At 37.1% G+C, this 21,462-nt stretch overlaps 1 protein-coding gene across 10 annotated transcripts in view; it reads right to left on the reverse strand.

Moving 5' to 3' along the window:
• The window catches only part of LOC127880794 (phospholipid-transporting ATPase ABCA1-like), a 128,500-nt gene that overhangs the window by 24,431 nt on the left and 82,607 nt on the right, over nt 1–21,462 (reverse strand). For all 10 annotated transcript variants that reach the window (XM_052428211.1, XM_052428212.1, XM_052428213.1 and 7 more), the window contains 10 exons: nt 17,198–17,276; nt 15,933–16,061; nt 11,484–11,647; nt 9,854–9,996; nt 8,325–8,453; nt 7,404–7,640; nt 6,277–6,466; nt 2,687–2,856; nt 2,050–2,227; nt 214–329 (listed from right to left, as the gene is read on the reverse strand). In XM_052428211.1, coding sequence (XP_052284171.1) covers nt 214–329; nt 2,050–2,227; nt 2,687–2,856; nt 6,277–6,466; nt 7,404–7,640; nt 8,325–8,453; nt 9,854–9,996; nt 11,484–11,647; nt 15,933–16,061; nt 17,198–17,276 — 1,535 coding nt within the window. The remainder of the gene's footprint in view (nt 1–213; nt 330–2,049; nt 2,228–2,686; nt 2,857–6,276; nt 6,467–7,403; nt 7,641–8,324; nt 8,454–9,853; nt 9,997–11,483; nt 11,648–15,932; nt 16,062–17,197; nt 17,277–21,462) is intronic.

Raw genomic sequence — 21,462 nt, forward strand, 5'->3', positions numbered from 1 at the left:
CAAAGGAATCACGGCAAATCTGAAATCTTCAAGGTCATAAGGGCTGTACATGAGAAACTTAACAACCTTGGGAAGGGGTACATCATGGGAATCAGGGCCCATCCAAATTATGGGGAAAAATACATTAAAAAATAGGCCTCAAGGTATTTAAAGCTGATCGCTACTAAGGATGCAATTTCAATGAACCAGATAATGTTGTAGTCTAGTACATACCCGTAGAGGAAGAGCAGGCATACCAAGGCAGGTCCATTGACAGGAGATACATAGGCCTGTCTGTTGAACGCCAGAAAGATGAATATACACAGTATACACGGTATCAAGTAGTTGATCTGGAAACAACAGTGAAACTTGATAGGAAATAGTTCACAAAAATTATGTCACTACATATTCCTGTTCAGTAAACATCTCAACATGCTCAATCCACACTTTATAACCCCTTTTTGTTTTATATTTGAGTAGCACCGCGTGAAATCTGGGCTTAATGCATTTGCAATCTGCCAGGCTTATCAGGGATAACATTTTCAGCTTTTCTTGATTTTTTAGTAAAAAAAAGTCTCTTCTGAAAGCAAAATTAAGTCTAAGCTGATTAAGTCGTTCCTGACTAGCTTGTGCTGACTGCACAGGCTAATCTTCAATGGCACTTTACAGACATGCATTAAGCCTGGTTTTCTCATAAAGCGCTCAAATTTTCTATATCAAAATAACAAACGCATCATAAAAATGATTGAAATCCAGACGGACATTCACATCAGTCAAATAATAACCATAAGATAATTATAAAATGTAAGTTTTGATTTACTAAATAACTGATGCCTCTGGGGTAAATTGAGAACACTACATTTGTCATAAACATACCAAAAAATATATATATATAAATATATCTAATTTGCACCAAACACTTGTAAAGAGTAACATAACTCAATGTTATTATCACACATAATTCGATATGATATAACATCTTTTTTTATTTCATGTAAAACTGTTGCCCTTTTGATATGCATGGACTTGAGCCTTGCTATTAGAAGTCTGTGCAGTCCACAAGGCTACTTGAGCCTTGCGTCCACAAGGCTACTTGAGCCTTGCTATTAGAAGTCTGTGCAGTCCACAGCATGGACTTGAGCATTGCTATTAGAAGTCTGTGCAGTCCACAAGACTTGAGCCTTGCTATTAGAAGTCTGTGCAGTCCACAGCATGGACTTGAGCCTTGCTATTAGAAGTCTGTGCAGTCCACAGCATGGACTTGAGCATTGCTATTAGAAGTCTGTGCAGTCCACAAGACTTGAGCCTTGCTATTAGAAGTCTGTGCAGTCCACAGCATGGACTTGAGCATTGCTATTAGAAGTCTGTGCAGTCCACAAGACTTGAGCCTTGCTATTAGAAGTCTGTGCAGTCCACAGCATGGACTTGAGCCTTGCTATTAGAAGTCTGTGCAGTCCACAGCATGGACTTGAGCATTGCTATTAGAAGTCTGTGCAGTCCACAAGACTTGAGCCTTGCTATTAGAAGTCTGTGCAGTCCACAGCATGGACTTGAACCTTGCTATTAGTAGTCTGTGCAGTCAACAAGGCTAATCAGGGACGACACTTTCCACTTTGTGATTATTTTTCAAGAAAGTCTCTTCTGAGCAAGAATCCATTTGAGGCACAAACTGTTGTCCCTGATTAGCCTGTGCAGACTGCACAACTTTTCATGCACATGCATTATGCCCCATTTTCACACAGCAAGGCTCGAACGTAATTTTGTTTATAGGTGACTATCAAAGCTTCAAAATGCGTATCTGAGTGGGAAAGGGTTACAAAAGATATGAATGCTACTGGTAGGAGTAGAGTGTACTAAAATATTGCAGTAGTTTTGCAGTCTTTTTGCGTGAGATTGGGTCATGTTGACAAACAGACTTTTGCAAAACAACAAAAAAAAAATTATTGGTAAGATTTAGCTTTGTGCACAAAAACAATCTGGAGTCAAATGACTGAAATAAAGCAAGATTAAGAGGATCCTTTGATTCAAAACTTAAACTTATGGTAAATGGTTAAGGTTTTACTAACTCACCATATCCCAGAAGAAGTTGGTCACCCAGTACATGACGGGGTTTACGCCACTGACAAACTGCAGATGCTTGGAGTTGGACACGCGTTCCTCGATCAGGTACATCGTGAAACTGGCGGGAATGAAGGACATCGCAAATATCACACAGATCGATATTACCACGTCTTTAAAACTGCTGTACCTGGAAAAAGATTGACAAGAAAACTTGAGGCCTTAACCCTTTACCACGTTGATACATATTTTGATGCATTTGTAGAGTCCCAGAAATTCAAATTTAATTAAAAACCTTTCTGACAAGATTCAATTTTCAAAGGCTTCATTTCCAGCCCCAAGATACTGGTGAGAAGCAAACAGCATAAAACCTGAACCGACTGCGAGTTACTCACAGGCTGTTCTGGTTGTTTGCTGTTCCCATATAGCCATTTTCACTTTGCTTCTGAGTGGGAAAGGGTTAAAGAATAACTAACCTTACAAATGCAGACCAATATTTCTTTAGATTGTTTAAGACAATTGAGACATGTGGCTATAGTACACAGATGACCCTACATTCCACTTTGGTTTTAAAATAAGACATTATAATTGAGCAAATGTGAGACAATATTTAAAGCACATGCATTTAGCCCCGTTAAAGTGTACTTACAAAGCCTCGTCGTTAAGCTGCTCCTTTGTCATCTTCATGGGATGATTGATGGCTACGATTCCGTACTCTGTGGTGTCAGTGCCCTTGGGAAGGTTGCTACGCAGGATCAGGTTATTCATAACATTCATGTAGGACACAGAAGCTATCCATCCACGATTGTTGAACCACACCTGTTGTATAACATCATACATTTACTATTAGACCGCTGTCAATAAAAAATGGGTCTTCTACTCAACAAACGTCATGCATAAATGGGTCTTATATCAGACCAGTGTAACGGGAAAATGGGTCTTATGCCATATGCGGCCAGCATAGCACAAGACCAGTCTGTGCATTCACAGAAGCTCCTCTGTCCGCTATTGATATTTCTTTTCCTTGCGTGACTTTGTAACAGACAAAGTCGCTCCTGACAAAACTGCGCAAATGCCCAGGCAGGTCTTGAGCTCTGCTGGCCTACTATGGCATTAGACCCATTTTCGCATGACATGGCTCATTACTTATAAGGATTGTATTTACAAGCCATGCAATTTATTATTTACTTGTATATTGATATTAAAATATTTTGTATGGTGTAATTTGTTCATGCATGCCTTTTTGGCTATATTGAACAACACCAGTCATTTTGTTTAATAGCATGCATTTATTAGACTGGCATATTGTGAAAATAGGTTTTACGCTACCTGTGGCCAGCAAAGCTCCAGACTAACATGTGCATTTGCTCAGGCTGGCCAGGAGCTTCTCTCTCATCAAATGAGACCACAAAGCCTGGCATGACTTTATAGCGGACAAGGTAGCTCCTTTTTGCGCAGGCTGGGCATGAGCTATGCTAGCCACATATGGCATTAGACCAATTTTCGCATGACCATCTAATTAGTTATTAGCATTTTACATACAAGCCATGCAATTTAATATGTACTAGTTCATTGATATATATGTTATTATTATGGTGTTTTTCTTAATGTATGACAGCTTAACCACTACCTACCCCTTAACCACTTAGATACGTATTTTGACGCATTTGTAGTCCCTTAGAAAGTTACATTTAATTAAATACCTTTCCAACCCTAAGAAACTGATGAGCAGCAAACAGCATAAAACCTGAACAGTCTGCGAGTTACTCGCAAGCTGTTCTGGTTTTATGTTGTTTGCGCATAGCCATTTTCACTTTGCTTCTGAATGGGAAAGGGTTTACATTCATTTAGTTTTGTAAAAACAAATAAGGTAACATACACTAAAGTTGCAACTTAAATTGTGTTCAAAGCCTGACACCTTTGTGGAACTAGTTCTTGGTGTGTTAAAACAAGAGGGCCATGATGGCCCTGAATCGCTCACCTGACTCATTAAGATCAGATGAAAACTATGACCTCTATTGTCTACACAATGTTTTTCTATGATTTGACCTAGTGACCTAGTTCCTGACTCTAGATGACCCAAATACAATCCCAATCCAGATTTCATCAAGATAAACATTCTGACCACAGTTCATAAATATTGGATGAAAACTGTGACCTCTATTGTCAACACAAGGTTTTTCTATTTATTTGACCTAGATTTTTACCCCAGATGACCCAAATACAATCCCACCCAGATTTCATCAAGAATTCTGACCAAATTTCATAAAGGTTGGATGAAAACTGTGATCTCTAATGTCTACACAAGGTTTTTCTATTATTTGACCTAGTGACCTAGTTTTTGACTCCAGATGACCCAAATAAAATCCCAACCCAGATTTCATCAAGATAAACATTCTGACCAAATTTCATAAAGATTGGATGAAAACTGTGACCTCTATTGTCTACAGAAGGTTGTTCTATTATTTGACCTAGTGACCTTGTTTTTGACCCTAGATGACCCAAATACAATCCCAAACCGGATTTCATCAAGATAAACATTTTGACCAAATTTCATCAAGATTGGATGCAAACTGTGACCTCTACTGTCTACACAAACAAATTGTTGACGGACGGACGCACGGACACACGCAGGCACGCACAACGGACGCCGGACATCACACGATCACATAAGCTCACCGTGTCACTTCATGACAGGTGACCTAAAAATATGTGTCGGAGATAAAAATGAACAGTTGTGGTTAAAATCCCATAGAAACAAGGGCTGTTTGTAAAACATGCATGCCCCCCTATATGGGCTATAAGTTGTAGTAGCAGCCATTGTGTGAATACTTTTTTGTCACTGTGAATGGTGGTGGTGGTGGTGTAGTAGTAGTAGAAGTAGTAGTAGTAGTAGTAGTAGTAGTAGTAGTAGTAGTAGTAATAGTAGTTGTAGTAGTAGTAGTAGTAGTAGTAGTAGTAGTAGTAGTAGAAGTAGAAGTAGTAGTAGTAGTAGAAGTAGTAGTAGTAGTAGTAGTAGTACTAGTAGTAGTAGTACTAGTAGTAGTAGTAGAAGTAGTAGTAGTAGTAGTAGTAGTAGTAGTAGTAGTAGTAGTAGTAGTAGTAGTAGTAGTAAGTAGTAGTAGTCGTAGTAGTAGTAGTAGTAGTAGTAGTATAGTAGTAGTAGTAGTAGTAGTAGTAGTAGTAGTAGCAGTAGCAGTAGCAGTAGCAGAAGCAGTAGCAGCATTACAAGACCAATACTTAAGAATGATCAAATGGGAAAAGGTAACCTAGCACTGGCAGTAAATATGGGGCTCATTTACAGGTCAGATTTGGAATCTCTGCTGTAAAATGAGATTTTGAATGAATTAAAGGGAGGCAAATCTGTAATAAAAAGAACATGCATAAACCATAGTTGTTTCCCTTGTTTGAACCATGCTAAATCCTTACAAGTTTGGAAAGAATTGGATGAAAAATTTGGACTTTATTGCATAAACACCATTTTCTCAATTCAAGGGGAGGTAATTCTGTACTTCATGGACCAATAATGCTCATTTTTGTAGGGTTCGTGTCCTCATTGATATAAGACACTGTGCAAATTTGGAAAGGATCGGACAAAAAATGTGGAAGATTTTTGAAAGTTTTCACAAAATAGGCAAAAACGAATAAACATGCAAAGTTTAACGAGCTCCTGCGGCCATGTTTTTTGACGAATCAAATTTCTTTGAACAACTTTTTCAGGGGAGCCTTCAAAGATCATCCCTGTGAAATTTTTTGAAAATCTGATGAGCGGTTTCTGACAAAAAGATTTTTTAAGGTTTTTACCATATATGGTCATAGCGGCCATCTTGGTTATGTGATCAAATTTTTTTTAACAATTCTTTTGCCCCATGACCTAGGGATGCTCCACATGAAATTTAGTTGAAATTGGCTCAATGGTTTAGTAGAAGAAGATGTTTACAAATTGTTTACAGACAGACGGACGGACGGACGGACGCCGGACGCTGAGTGATCACAATAGCTCACCCCGAGCTATCGCTCAGGTGAGCTGAAAAGGCATTTAATTTACATAATGATGTTTTGACCAGCCTAAACTAAATTTTTCTCAAGAAAAGCCTCTCTTTAAACAAAAAATACAAATAAAGTGAAGTGTTGTTCCTGATTAGCCTGTGCAGACTGCACAGGCTAATGTGGGACAACACTTTACAAATATGCATTAAACCTACTTTAAACAGAGCAAGGCTCATATAAAACCCCCACCTTAGCAACATCTCTAGTTGCAAGTGCAGGCAATATCTCAGTAAGGTCATAGAAGAACATGTTGTCAGCGATGTTGACCTTGGAACCATTGTTTGCAGCAGACAATATCCTCTCGATCCGTTGCTGAACGTCCGTTATGTTGCCAGAGAAGGCTGAGAAGTCACGCTCTCCAAATGACAGGCCTCCATAACTGATAATAATCATCAAATGTGTCTTGTTCTAAGAAAACTGGGCATAATGCATGTGCATAAAGTGTCGTCCCAGATTAGCCTGTGCAGTCCACACAGGCTAATCAGGGACAACACTTTCCACCTAAACTTGATTTTCAGTAAGGAGGGGCTTTCTTGAAACTAAAAATACCATAAAAGCGGAAAGTGTCGTCCCTGATTAGCCTGTGCGGACTGCACAGGCTAATCTGGGACGACACTTTGCACAGTTTTCTCAGAACATGACACAAATAATTAAATGAGTCTCGCTCTGGGAAATCTGGGTTTAATGCATGTGCTTACAGTATTGTCCAAGATTAGCCCAACACTTTCCGCCTTAATTAAAACTTTGCTTAGAATAGACTTCTTACTAAAAAAAAATTCTCATAAAATCTGAAAATGTTGTCCCTAATTTAACTGTGCAGATGTGCAGGCTAATCAGGGAAACACTGTCAGGACATGCATTAGGCTCCATTTCCCCAGAACTACCCTAAATTATATTACATTCCATGATTATATTTCCTATCAAGAAATGACACAAAGACAAACAAGTATCATTTAAAACCCTCCAGTCAATACTTGCGCATCACACAGCTAGAAAAAAAGTAAACAAAGTAATTGAAAAACATTGATGATTTAAAATATTTAAGACAACCAATGATTAAATGAAAATTCAAAAATAAACACACAACACTTAATTTATTGAAAAATATATTATTTTTGGAAACCTTCAATGGGAATTTTTTTAAGGCCCCATTTGGGAAAAATACCAACTTTTTTCCATTGGGAATGGGTCCCCCCTACCAGACCTAAATTTCAACAAAAAAACCCAACTGCTATTTAAAATAAGCCAACATTATTTCATTAAAAAACAACAACACCCATACCAAAACAAAAGCTACAATGAAAGCTTATAAAAACCTTCGTCTATCGTATTCTTTATTTGTCTTCACAATCCAATCAGCTACGTCCCGGCCAGTCATGTTGAGCAGGTAATCGGTTGAGGGCAGCAGACGACTGGACGGTGTTGGTCCGGCAGCATTGTTGGGACACACCTGCCAACCGGAGCTACAGTCGCAGTCTATCGTCTTGTTGAACGCCACATACGGGGAAAAGGCTTTATCCCCTGGGGGCTCACACTCGTATTTGTCTTTGCCTCTGAAATTGCAATATTACTTTCTGTTCAATACATTTTATTTTCCTCATCAATAGGTTGTGTGGGTTGAATGCACCCCACTCCACACTTTACAAACAATTTATGAATATAATAACACATTTCATAAATTTTACCATCAATGGCTTTTAAATTATGTTGATATAGAGATCTGCAGTGTATCATGTTCAAACAGTAAAAATTGAATTGTATTATTTATTTTTTTCACATTCAATTTTATGGATGACTTTACAAAAGTACTAGCCTTAGGCTTGTACAATGTTGAGTGTCATTTGCTTTATGCAAACGTACAAATATTTTTTTTATCAGTTCTCTTATGTCAGAGAAAAGACTACCGGTAATCTTGCAGAACAGGAATCATTTCACACCAAAAATATTCAAGAAATACTTTGTACTTCTAATTGTTTTTTATTTAATGTGGGCCTTGCTCTATGAAAATGGGAATAAATGCATGTGGGTATGTCTGCATAGGATATTCAGTGATTACACTTTCAACTTCTATGGAATTTGATGATTAAAGGACGTCTCTTCTTAGTTAAAAATCAAGTTTTGGCAGTAAGTGTCTTCCTGATTAGCCTGTGCGGACTGCGGACAAAACTTTGGCACATGTATTAAGCCCCATTTTCCAGAAAGTATCTCATATACTGCTGGTTAATTGACCGACTCACATTTGTCCAGGCTTAGTGATTGCCTGCAGGGTGTGGTCCTTCAGGCATCGATTGCCCACCCCCGCAAGTGTCTGTATAGTATCCTCCATTCTAGTTGCAACGGGAACAGTGCTGCCTGGGGCGTCATTGCTAAACATTCGTTAATAAAATATTATATATTTAACGATTGTAGTTCTGCTTTTTTTTTCAGTATATCTACAGTGATTTTGAGTTTTGAAAGTTTGAAATTACCATCACAAGATTATTGGTCATAATTGTTTGTTTATATTTCATTATTATATTTGCATATCAATCATTACCATAATATTTAGTAAATGGTCATATGACTTAATTATGTTTATTAGTTGAATAATCAGAAACCAGCTAAAAAAATAAGGCAAATAAGTTTTAAAGTTTCTAAAGTAGACTACATTATTCTCCCTGACAACTCGCTGCTTAACCTGTTTAAAATACAAAGGTTGACAAAGCATTATTCGTGTTTCAAATTATAAAGTAACATTCCTTTGAATAAGTTTTTGAGAGAGATTTAAGTGGCTAGTGCTTTACAAATATTTTTTATAAGGAGTGCAGTAACATACAAGTAATATATAAGGATACATTGCAACTACACGAAGTAGTGTCATTGCTAAGCCACATGTGTAAATCAGTAATTTGCAAAGCTTATATTGAAAATAACAGAGACTGCATAATTGCTTAACAAATCAGACTAGATTCCAGTCAACAACATGTCAGGAATGCTCATTATTATTTAACATGCTGCACCATGCAAATGTTTGACCGTTCAATTCTAATTATGACTTAGACCTTTGTCCATACATTCCTTGCACGTGACACCATTCTCCACATGGTGAACATGAGTGGCAAATTATTTCATATTGCAAGATGAATGATGAAGTTGCAGTCCGGACAATCTTCAATATGCCAGTATTGGACATTTTACCTCTAAGTATTACCTTGAACTTTGAGATTTGAGACAGGACTTACCAGAAATAAGACAATTTGATACTCAGGACATTTTGCCCTCTGGATGCAATTTTGTATCATTGGGTACCATGTGACATAGAAATTAGAAGGCGCATGGTACCTTTTTGCACCAACGGGGGATTTGCAGTAAGTAATTTCAATATTGTATGATGAATGTATGCACAAGCTGGAGAAGCTGTTTAATGATTAAATAACCTTTGACCTTTAAGTGTGACCTTAACCTTTGGATCTTACAGCGTCTTGTGACAGTTACATAAAGCTTTCCAAAAGCAAGCTTCCGTTAGGTTGTACTATAACACCATAAATTACACTGATTGCTGCTGCTACCACTGTTAGTGGTAGTTATGATAATATATACATTTTTTAGTAGCCAGTTATATTTTCAAAGTAACCAGCAACTAAGAACTGAAATGGGCCTTTTTTGTCCTGTTTTGAATAAATATTTAAAGAAAAAGTGGCCTCCCAAATATTGTTAGTAATTGGTGAAATTTCCAGCTGTCGATGCTTCTGGAGAATACTGCTAATCATTTTCAAGATGGCCTCACCTGTAGAACATGTAGAGATGATCATCGCCCCGCGCTGGTTTGTAGTGCCAGGGATGAAGCTCAAGGGCGGGCTCCTCAGAGAAGGGCGGGGTAATCAGGGAGAATGTCATGGCCATCAGAATAAACAGAACCGGCAACACAATCTTCAACAAAAGTTGAGATGGGCTTAATTCTTAGAAAACTGGACTTAATGCATGTGCTTAAAGTGTCATCCCAGATTAGCCTGTGCAGTCCACACAGGCCAATAAAGGACAACACTTTCTGCATGAACTGAATTTACCACGAGAACAGATGTCATTTAAACAAAAAATATTTTAAAAAGTGGAAAGTGACGTCCCTGATTAGCCTGTGCGGACTGATATATGCACATGCATTAAACCCAGTTTTCCCACAACACAGCTCATATCATAATGTATAATGCCGTCATCACATAATTAAATATATTGGAATATCAGTATTGTGAACTCATGTTAATTTAAAGATGGTGTTAAAATTAAAGTTTTGTCTTAGACCCAATTATATATTTTTGATATATTTTTTTTCATGAAGTAAATTTAAATAAAATCAAACATTCATATTTAAAACACAAGTATCTAAGAGTCTTAAATGCTGCCGAATTTTTCACTGTTATAATCCTATCATTTAATAAAATTGGCAGTCATTATTTGGTTGCTATGTTTTCACAAATATCCATGCATGATCTTTCATTGTGGCTGTTGTGCATTTGACAAAACAAGAGAATCATCAGTGAAGGTGATAAATTCCTCATATTTTCTCACCCATATGTAGAAGGTCACGTTAAGCACAGTATTTTCATCTTCAATGCTCAAGATTTCTGACAGTCAGCTATTTTGACTGTTTGTCAATTTTTCTATGTTAAACTTGATTATAGTATATTTTAATTGTCAACTTCATAAGAAGTCTTCATGAAAGATACTCAACATATTGAAATCAAAGCTAAAATATATTAAAAATTTGAGCTGTGCTCTGGAAAAATGGGGCTTAATGCATGTGCATAGGAAAATGGGGCTTAATGCATGTTCATAGGAAAATGGGGCTTAATGCATGTGCATAGAAAAAAATGGTGCTTAATGCATGTGTGTAGGAAAAATGGGATTAATGCATGTGCATAGGAAAATGGGGCTTAATGCATGTGTGTTGGAAAACAGAGCTTAATGCATACACATAGGAAAATGGGGCTTAATGCATGTGCATAGGAAAATGGGGCTTAATGCATGTGCATAGGAATAATGGGGCTTAATGCATGTGCATAGGAAAAATGGGGCTTAATGCATGTGCATAGGAAAATGTTGCTTAATGCATGTGCATAGGGAAAATGGGGCTTAATGCATGTGTGTAGGAAAAATGGGGCTTAATGCATGTGCGTAGGAAAATGGGGCTTAATGCATGTGTGAAGGAAAATGGGGCTTAATGCATGTGCGTAGGAAAATGGGGCTTAATGCATGTGTGTAGGAAAACGGAGCTTAATGCATACACATAGAAAAATGGAGCTTAATGCATGTGCGTAGGAAACTGGGGATCAGGCTTATCAGGATGATACTTTACACATATGCATGAAGCAGAGTTTTCACAGAACGAGGCTTAAGTCTTGACTAAGATTAAAATCTACCTCCACCAGGAATCCTTTCTTGCTGCGTCGGACGTGATGAAAGCGCTTGACAAAGATGGCTATGAACTGACGCAGCGTAAGACGCCAACCGGTCACTTTTTCATGCTCACAGTGACTGAACCCGTTCTCTCCGTAATCACTTACAGGTCCGGAAATAACTGACTCTGCGAAATAAAAATGTTACATAGAATAATAAAAGCCACATGCTCAGTTCCTGAATGAAAGTCTTTATTATGCAAAATTTATACAATATAAGAACAAGCAAATTTATTGAATTCCTATCCCCAGGCATATAAATTTGATGTATTGATGGGTGCAGAACTAATTACAAAGGTTATTATTTCTATGCATTGAATCTCCACTTTGAGATCTTTATATTCATGAGTTTTATGTAGAAATCTTGTATAGTATCGGAGATATAGCCCTGAAAAGTCACATCACAAAAATACAACGAAGGGCAATAACTCTTATTGAAGAAAGTGCAGCATTATGGTTCCTGTGCATGCCACTTCTCCTCATTTATATCTATACACCAAAGAAGTCTCATGATGAAATCTTACATAGTTTATGAGATATAGCCCATAAAAAATAATACAAATCATAGTGCAATTACTCTTATTTAGGAAAGTGTAGGGTTATGGTTCTTATGCATGGACTTTTCCTCATTGATATATACACACCTTGAAGTTTCATGTTGATATCTTATAGTTTCAGAGATATAGCCCTAAAAAGCTTGTGACAGACGGATGGACTGACAGACAAACGAACTTACAGACAACGCCAATTCTATATCCGTCCGCTATTGGCAGGGGATAATAACAGTTAACCCAATATTGCAAAAGGCATCAGTGCTTTAGTGCTCTATATCAACAATATATCTTATATTAATCTAACATTAGAATAGTAGCTGGTAAAATTAAAAGCTTTCATACCAGTACTCAATATTTAATTACTATTATAACTCAATTATTATTTTGTCATACATGTATATTGTTTTGGCAAACATTTTTTTAAATCATCACCATTAATTGCATGCTTAAAGAACTATTATTCATACTATATATCTTAGCCTAACTCTGTGAAAATGGGGCTTAATGCATGTGCTTAAAGTCATGCCAGATTAGCCTGAGTAGCATGCAGAGGCTTATCAGGTAAAACAATGTACGGAAAAATTTGTTTTTTGACGAGAAGGGACTTCCTTTAAACAAAAAAATACCATAAAATCAGAAAGTATTTTCCGAGGTTACCTTATGTAAATGCGCAGACTAATCATCGATAATACTGCACAAACAGGAATAAAGCCCTGTTTTCACAGAGCAAGGTTCCTAACTGAGTTTTAAATGATAGTAAAGCAACATTAAAGTATCACTCATATGGCTAAAATCTTTGCTTATGCATGCATAATGACTTTAATTTTCAACTATAATTTGAATTATTTCTCGACTCTGTCTCTGTAATATCTCATTTATAATATTTATCAATTGCTTAGGCTAATGAATAAAGGAGATTACAGTGTAATGCATGTGTTGAAAAAAAACTCAAGAGAAATTTAATGTTTTCAAGAACAGCCCTGAACATGCTTGAAAGGCGTAGAAACAGACAGGATAAACAAAAAAAATATCAGCATCAGCAATTTCCTGGATCAGTTGATGAAACCATTCTTAAAGAAAATCATTAAGAACTTTCAACTATTTCTAACACAAAAATGCTTATCTATGGAAATCATTGCATTTTTATTGTTTGTTTTCTAGAAAAACATTTACAAACCTTCAACATAAATTTGTTTTGGAGAAGCCTTGTATAAACTAATAGTTATAATATATCATATTTAAACAAGGGAAAATATCATCACAAAACCAGGTTTTCATTTTTTTATATTTATAACTAGAGCTCTGTCAGTGTCATAGACGTGACATATACCCCCACATGCTGCATTGACACAGAATATTTTGCATGCTGTCTTCACAAAACATGAGAAGCTAATTTATGGCGCTTTTTAAGAATTATTATGGCATTATCATTTATGGCCATTTTGACCTTTGAACTCTTGAATTCTTTCGCATGACACGCCATCCAATGACTGTGAACAAAATTAATGTACAGAGTCATTTTAAAATCTCACAATGAATTACATACATGTAGTTATGGCCCAGTCAAGCTCATTTATGGCCAATTTTGACTTTTGAACTCCAAGTGTGACCTTGACCTTGGAGATATCGAAACAATCCTTTTGCATGACACACCAGCCAATGTTTAAGAACAAATGTACGAGTAATTTTAAAATCTCACAATGAATGACATAGTTATGGCCCGGACATGACCATTTTTGGCCATTTTTTACCTTTGAACTCAAAGTGTGACCTTGACCATTGAGATATCGACATAATTCTTTCCCATGACACACCGTCTAATGATAGTGAACAAATGCACAGAGTAATTTTTGTATCTCACAATGATTGACATAGTTATGGCCCGGACAAGATCATTTATGACCATTTTTGACCTTTGAACTCAAAGTGTGCCCTTGACCTTGGAGATATCGACGTTATTCTTTCCCATGACACACCGTCCAATGATGGTAAACAAATGTGCCAAATGATTTTAAAATCTCACAATGAACGACATAGTTATGGCTTTGACAAGCACATTTATGGCCATTTTTGACCTTTGAACTCAAAGTGTGACCTTGACACGGAGATATCGACGTAATTCTTTCGCATGATACACCATCCAATGATGGTGAACAAATGTGCCAATGATTTTAAAGTCTCAATAAATGACAAAGTTATGGCCCGGACAAGCTTATTCCGCCCGCCCACCAATGTAACAAGACTATTGCCAAAGCAATATATGTCCCCTACCGGCTCCACCATTGTCAGATTTTTTATTTTTTTTTATTTTTATTTGTTGCCATAGCAACCAGAATTTTTGACGTAGAAAGAAAATGAAATAAACGTGCATAATGTCAATATTGCCATCTAACCATGTTTCAAGATTCATGAAAAATATGAAGAAGTTTTTAAATTAATCGCAGGGTCTAGAAAAGTGTACAGGATCCACCATTTTCAGCACAATTTCTAGTCTATTTGTTGCCATAGCAACCAAAATTCTTGACATAGGAACAAAATGAAATGACGTGTATAATCTCCATATTGCCATCTGTCCATGTTTCAAGTTTCATGAAAAAATATGAAGAACTTTTAAAGTTATAGCAGGATCCAGAAAAGTGTGACAGACTGACAGACAGATGGACGGACGGACACACAGAGCGAAAACCATAAGTCCCCTCCAGTGAAACCGGTACGGTCAATAACCAGTTTTTTCCTTTGGAAAACAAGGTTAATAATTATCTTAATTTATTTGTTTTCTTCTCTAGTTTACAAGCGAAATTTAACTACAAAATGCATACAAAATAGGAATACTGATTTAAAACAAAAGATAGCAATTTTAATGTCAAACAAAGGCCTTGAATAATTGTATCTGCATGTTTATACAAGTACAGAAACAGATTTATTTAAATACGAATTGTATACCTCCACCCATCAAACGTGTGCGTGCTTTATACAGAAAAATAAACTAGTACAGAAATGCATTAACGTATTTTGGGCAACGTCATGTGAACCATTGTAAGCATTCAATATGTAAATGTGAAACAACACACCGAAGTCAAGTCATTACCAAACTACTATGGTACCACTTTTCCCAACTGTCAGTTCATTTTATTAAGTATGTTAACACATAAAATGAATCAAATTATTGTACATTCAAACTACCTATACACACAAAATAAAGTACAATGAAACTGATGAAAACACCATGCTCTGTTAGGAAGTATTATAATTTTAAACTCTTCAAATGTGACAATCAGTGGTATAAGTACAACCCTAAAAATTCTTATGATGGAAACCCAAGAGATGCCCAGGCATGGCGTAATGGATATGGTGTCTGCCTAGCAACCAGGAGTTCACGGGTTCGATCCTTACCACCGGAGCGTTCTTTAGATTTCCATAAAGACATCAAGTACTGGATCTAGGCCAAGAAAACAGACTCAAGAACGTCTCAATAAGCCTCAACATTTTGATGCTATCAAGCTTAAATAAATAGATTTAAACTAAGAGATGCCCACATGTTGGGAAACACCTTATGCCCCCATCACCATTCTTCACTTGTCTGCAAATAATTTACACAGAAAACGCCCCACTTCATTTGTATGGTGCCATTGAGAAGCGGATATGGTGTCCTCCTACGGACTTGAGGGTAACCATTTCGATCCCCACTGTGGATGTGTTATTTGAATCTCTTTCAAAGACACCAAGTGCTAGTTCTACCCGGGAAACCGATGCAAAAGTATTTTAATCAGCCTTAGGCTTTAATTGCAATCGAGGTTAAAAGAAAAGGTTTTAACTTATATTTTCTTCAAGTAAGAAGAGAGCAGTGCAAGTGTCCTACCATTGTCCTGGTCTGCCATAAGATCAGTAGTGCTGTCCACGCGGTTGGTTCCCTGCATACGACCCAGCAGAGACAGCTTCTTCTTGCGCTTGAAACTGAGACGCGTCACATTCCTAGCTAGTCTGCCCCCTGTGGAAGAAACGCAATAACAACTGTTTAGCCCTTTAACACTTAGATATGAATTTTGATGCATTTGTAGTCCCAAAGAAAGTGAAATTTTATTAAATAGATTCAAATTTTAAAGGCTTCATTTCAAACCCATAGATACTGATGAGCAGCAATCAGCATATAACCTGAACAGACTGCAAGTGACACGCAGGCTGTTCTGGTTCTATGATGTTTGCACATAACCATTTCCACTTTGGCTCTGAGTGGGAAAGGGTTGTAAGCGGATGACCAAGCAAGTATGAGCCAGGTTCTGGGTAAACTGTCTTAATGCATGTACATAAAGTACCATCACAGAGTAGATTTTGCAGTCTGCACAGGCCAATCTTTCCGACTAAACTTGTTTTTCGTAAACAGTGTCTTCCTTTAAATGAAAACTACCATAAAATCATAATGTGTTTTCCCTGATTAGCCTGTGAATACTTTGCATAATGTCTTAAATTCCTATTTGTTAAAAAATAGACGACTAAAAAAATTATATTTAACACTACCTTTACGTCTTAACTCATCTAAACAGAACAGATATTATCCCATCTTAATACTTCAGCTTAATACTATCATTTTTAGGTCAAATTTCTTCATTTAGTTCAGATTTAAAAAAAACTGTGTATTTTCATGTGATGTCATACAAATGGCCATGACATACAGTGCTCAACTAGGAACCACCGTTATTACGTTGCATTTTTTACATATTTTACCCTGTTTAGATGATAAAAGAGCAGATATAAAAAGAATTTGAGGCAAGCATTTAATAAAAACAAAACTTACCATATGTTATGATTGCAAGCCTCGCATGATAAACTTTACCTTTATACAATACTCACCAATTATTCTGTATATGAAAATTGCTCTGGGAAAACAGGGCTTAATGCATGTCGGTAAAGTGTCGTCCAAGATTAGCCTGTGAAGTGCGCACAGGCTAATCAGAGACAACACTTTCCGCCCTAACTGGACTTTTGCTTAAAAGAGCCTTCCTTTAAACAAAAAATACAATAAAGTTACCACATTACGCACAAGCCCCATTTTCACAGAGCAAGGTTCATAAATGAAAACATATTGACAGAACAAACAATGATGCCAAACCACTTGAACATGCTCACCGTCGGCCATTTCCTCCAGCTTGTTACGCTTGAGTTCATCAGAATCATCGTAATTCTCCTCCGCAACCTTCAGGAACACCTGACATAGAAATTTACTTCAATTTAACTGATTATGTTTGAGAACATAGAAAAAATACCATCAAATAGGTAACTTCTCTGAAAGAAATAGATTTTTTTGACAGCTTTGTTTATCAGTATTAGTAAGAGATTTAAAACTCAAAATCTAAACAAGAGCACCGCCTTGCGTGTGCAGACCACTCATCTATTTTCTTTTTAAAGGTGAAGGGACTCTCAATTTCAATCACAAAGGAGGGAGGGGTGGAGTGAAGAGGGGTGTATAGTGTATGTATTGGGTGCGATGGTTGGACGGTATTTCAAAAATAAAATAATAACAAGGGCTGTTTGTAAAACAAATTTTTTAAATAAAATTCATTTTAATTATTAAATACTTACCTGTTATCGTATGCTTATACTTTCCAAGGGGAAATAACTCATCCGGAATTTTAACTGGGAATCCGCCACCTCAATACCGTAATACAGGCCAGGTTAAACATAGTGCAATGCAACCTAGCCAAAAATCGGTAACCAACCCTCAATATTCTTTCAATATATATACAAAAATATTAATCGAATAGCGGGGTGGGAGGTGGGACTTACCGATAACAGGTAAGTATTTAATAATTAAAATGAATTTTATTTAAAAAATTTGTTTTAATGTCATAAATACTGACCTGTTATCGTATGCTGCTTTTGCAGCTGCGGTGGGAAGGTTCGTATATATTTTCCCAACACAGTAGAACCCATAAACAGGGTTATCAGCTAATGATATCAAGTAATCTTCGTTAAAACGGTATTAATTATGACTTCTCGGACAGAGTAATATGTCTATGTCGTAAAGAAGACACTACCGTTAGTGAAACCACAACAAGCCCAAACGTATACAAATTGTATTGTTGGCACTTCAGAAAACGAAGATAAAAAGATGACAAGGTGGTCGGATTCCTCCAGTAAACAGCTTAGAGCACGTCAAAAAGTGGGGTGTGATTAATATATGCCCACAAAACAGACAGAGCTCTTAATTCATGCGGTCAGATCCTAAAAAGGAATGAATCCTTAGATAGGATAAGATTAACTTTCCTTAGTCGAGGTCTAACCCCGAGAAATAGAAGCCGCAGACACATCTCCCCCCCCCTTTTTTGGGGAAATAAAGAGTGTCTTTGAGAACCTCGAATGGACTTCTGACTAACACTGCTGAGATAGAACTTCAAAGCCCTGATTGCCCAAAGAAGTTTATCCTCATCTTCATGACTACCAGTTTAAGAAAACTTGGAAACTTGAAGGTAGAAGCCATATAGAGGACTTGATATTAAGCAAGGAATCCTGGCTGACACAACAAAGTGAAAACGACAATAGATCCAACTGGAATTGGTCGTATTCAACAGAAAAAGCATGAATTTCACTTCTCCGTATGGTAAAAGCCATAATAAGAAGGAAAACCGTCTTAAAATTATATTGGAACTGTTAATAAGCCTGATGAAAAAGGTTCATAGGGAGCTCATTAAGCATCCCAACATGTTACACAAGTCAAAACCGCTTAAGAAGGTAAAGGAACGAAAAACATAGTGTTGACGTTCCATAGTTTGGATCAGTTCCAAAATAGGTAAGACAGCACAGAGTTGCGATGACTTACACAAAACAAGGTATACGAAAGCATAATCTCTATCCTTTGATGAAGAAAAGAACAAATTTCTTATCATCAAGAAAAAGATGAGAAAAAAACCTCTATGTATCTAGCAGAGTGATTAAGGTAATAACTATGCTCTCAATTACCCAGTAAAAAATGAATTTCCATAGAACCTTTATACAATTCTGATGGAATTATCCTTGCACAAGTAACAAGGATTGAAACTCTAACAAAAAAACGTTCTTCTGTAGAGATAACTAAAAGTTATTAATGGCCAGACATGAAGTGGCACATGTTTGGATCAGTAAAAATATGTCTCAGTGAGATATGATATTTGACCTGTGAAGAAGTTTCCTGAAAATAATTGTACAGGAGACTTAAAAGGTCGTAGAACCATAATCCCATGGTTCATTAAGTATATTTCATGAAATTTTGGCAAAAACTCAGTTATTGCAAAAACTCACCAAGAAGGCAAGATATTCCAGTTTATGTCAATGGACGAATGTATAACAATCGCACACCCTGCTGGATCGATTTCTGTGAACTGCATTGTTGACGTTGTTCAGCATACCGGTATACACTGCGATATACGATCGCATAACGCTAATAACTAGCGTTTGATGATAAACAACATTCTTTGATATACTATGTACACCATGCAACTCGTCTGCAACTTCACTGCCGCGCAATTACATTATTGAACCCAACGGAAAAATAATTCGAAAGAAAGAACTGCAGGACAAAACGTCCAACAGGGCGTTGAGACGAACTGGTATGAGAAAGACGATAGAGAAAATTTGTTGTTCTTGCAAAGAACGAATAAGTTCCTGATTTCCAGTTACAAGGAGTGATAATATGATCATCTCCGTGTCTGTAAGTAAACCACGACCGATGTGTGATAGTTGAAACCATCACAAAGGAATCGTGAAAATGTGTTGTAAATGAAAAACAGCTAAAAAGAATTTTCGCTTTTCAAGATGTAGATGTGCAGGTGATATTCGTTAGGATACCACATAATTGAGAAAATCAAGATACGTTGTTCTATGTGATCGTCCATAACCTTATCTGCTCACATCTGTATAAGATGTAAGGAAGGTTGTGGTAGAATAAACTATATTCTTGCCAAGATAATCTTCTAGTCTAGACACCACTGAATAGTGGTAAATAATGACAAAAAGATGGAAATCTGTGTCATTAAATAATCCCGAGATTAATACAATTATCTTAAAAATAAAGCTGAAACGGACGTAAGAAAAGACGTCTCAGCAGAAGGACCGGTGACCGGACCGGTAAATACCGACCGGTGACCGGAACCATTTGTCAAGGATGGGTGGGCAATGAAACCACGGCAAGCCGAACTTTCCCACTCCAAACACACTTGAAAATTGGTAGAATAGGACAGTGTTTAACACTTATAAGTTTATGACCTATCTACAGAATATAGCCTCTTCTTGAACCAATAACAGGCGCCTTTAAAATCCTGGATAATACAGGTCGCGAATTCATCGATTTGCGAAGTACGGAAATATGATTGATAGTGGTACCTCTGGAATCGGAGGTGTGATGGCAGAAAAAGGTGAAAACCCTAGGGGTAACCTTAAGCGGGTCCACGCTTGCCGGTAGAATGCATGGAAGTCTTAAATTCTGACTTGATTAATCCATTTACTTCAAGACTTCTAACCGGGACGAATTCCGAAAGGAATACGACCAGTTATAGGAAGACGGCCTGTTATGGCCAGAAGTGTAATAGAAGAATAACTTTAAGATGAGGTCCCTCCAGATCCTAGGATCTAAGATCTTAGTTCAATAGGTCCTAAGCCATCTACAAGACTGTAGCCGCTATGCGGTCAATCTGATAGGCAATCCTATGTATCAGAACTCTTGTTGATTCCAGTAGCTTGAAAATATGCACTGCCGTAGGAGCAATAGAAAAGCAGAAGTCGATACAAATGTCGTCTTGCTAATCCTGCTAGCGTCATTAATGTGTCCCAACTGTTCCGTGACACTGACTGCAAAGTCTGTAGCCGACAGGTAAAGGCGGTTAAAACAATTCATCCTTCGGGTCTCGAACATAAAATTAATAGAGGTCAAATAGTAATGTTCGACCTCAATGCTAGTCTCCGAGCCCACTTCAGCCGATCTATCTGCAAGACCAGTAGTCTGCATGTAGCCGGTTGAGATAGAAGTACAAATAACAGATATAGCATGATTTGGTAACCGTCGCCAGTAGAACATCAGTATTGAAAAACACAAAAAGTCATGTAGATTGTTGAATTCATAAAATATAGTATTCAATACAATCATAGCCAGGGGTATACAACTATGTAATGAAGACGATACCCGTGATACTAAAAATTGACCGATGAAAACACAGTGGAATACCGGTAATTGGTAAGTGGTGACCGAACCGGACCGGTCAATGACCGGTAACTGTAGCCCGGTGAACGGACCAGTCATAATATGACCGGTGACGTTACCAGTTAAAGACCGAAAAATGGTGGAATCCATATGGTCTGTTATCAATGTCAAGCACTGCTCGGAAAAGAAGATCATGCCAAAAAAAAATCCAATCTGATGGCGA

Source organism: Dreissena polymorpha, chromosome 5 (assembly GCF_020536995.1).
Source record: "Dreissena polymorpha isolate Duluth1 chromosome 5, UMN_Dpol_1.0, whole genome shotgun sequence".
NCBI lineage: Eukaryota > Metazoa > Mollusca > Bivalvia > Myida > Dreissenidae > Dreissena > Dreissena polymorpha.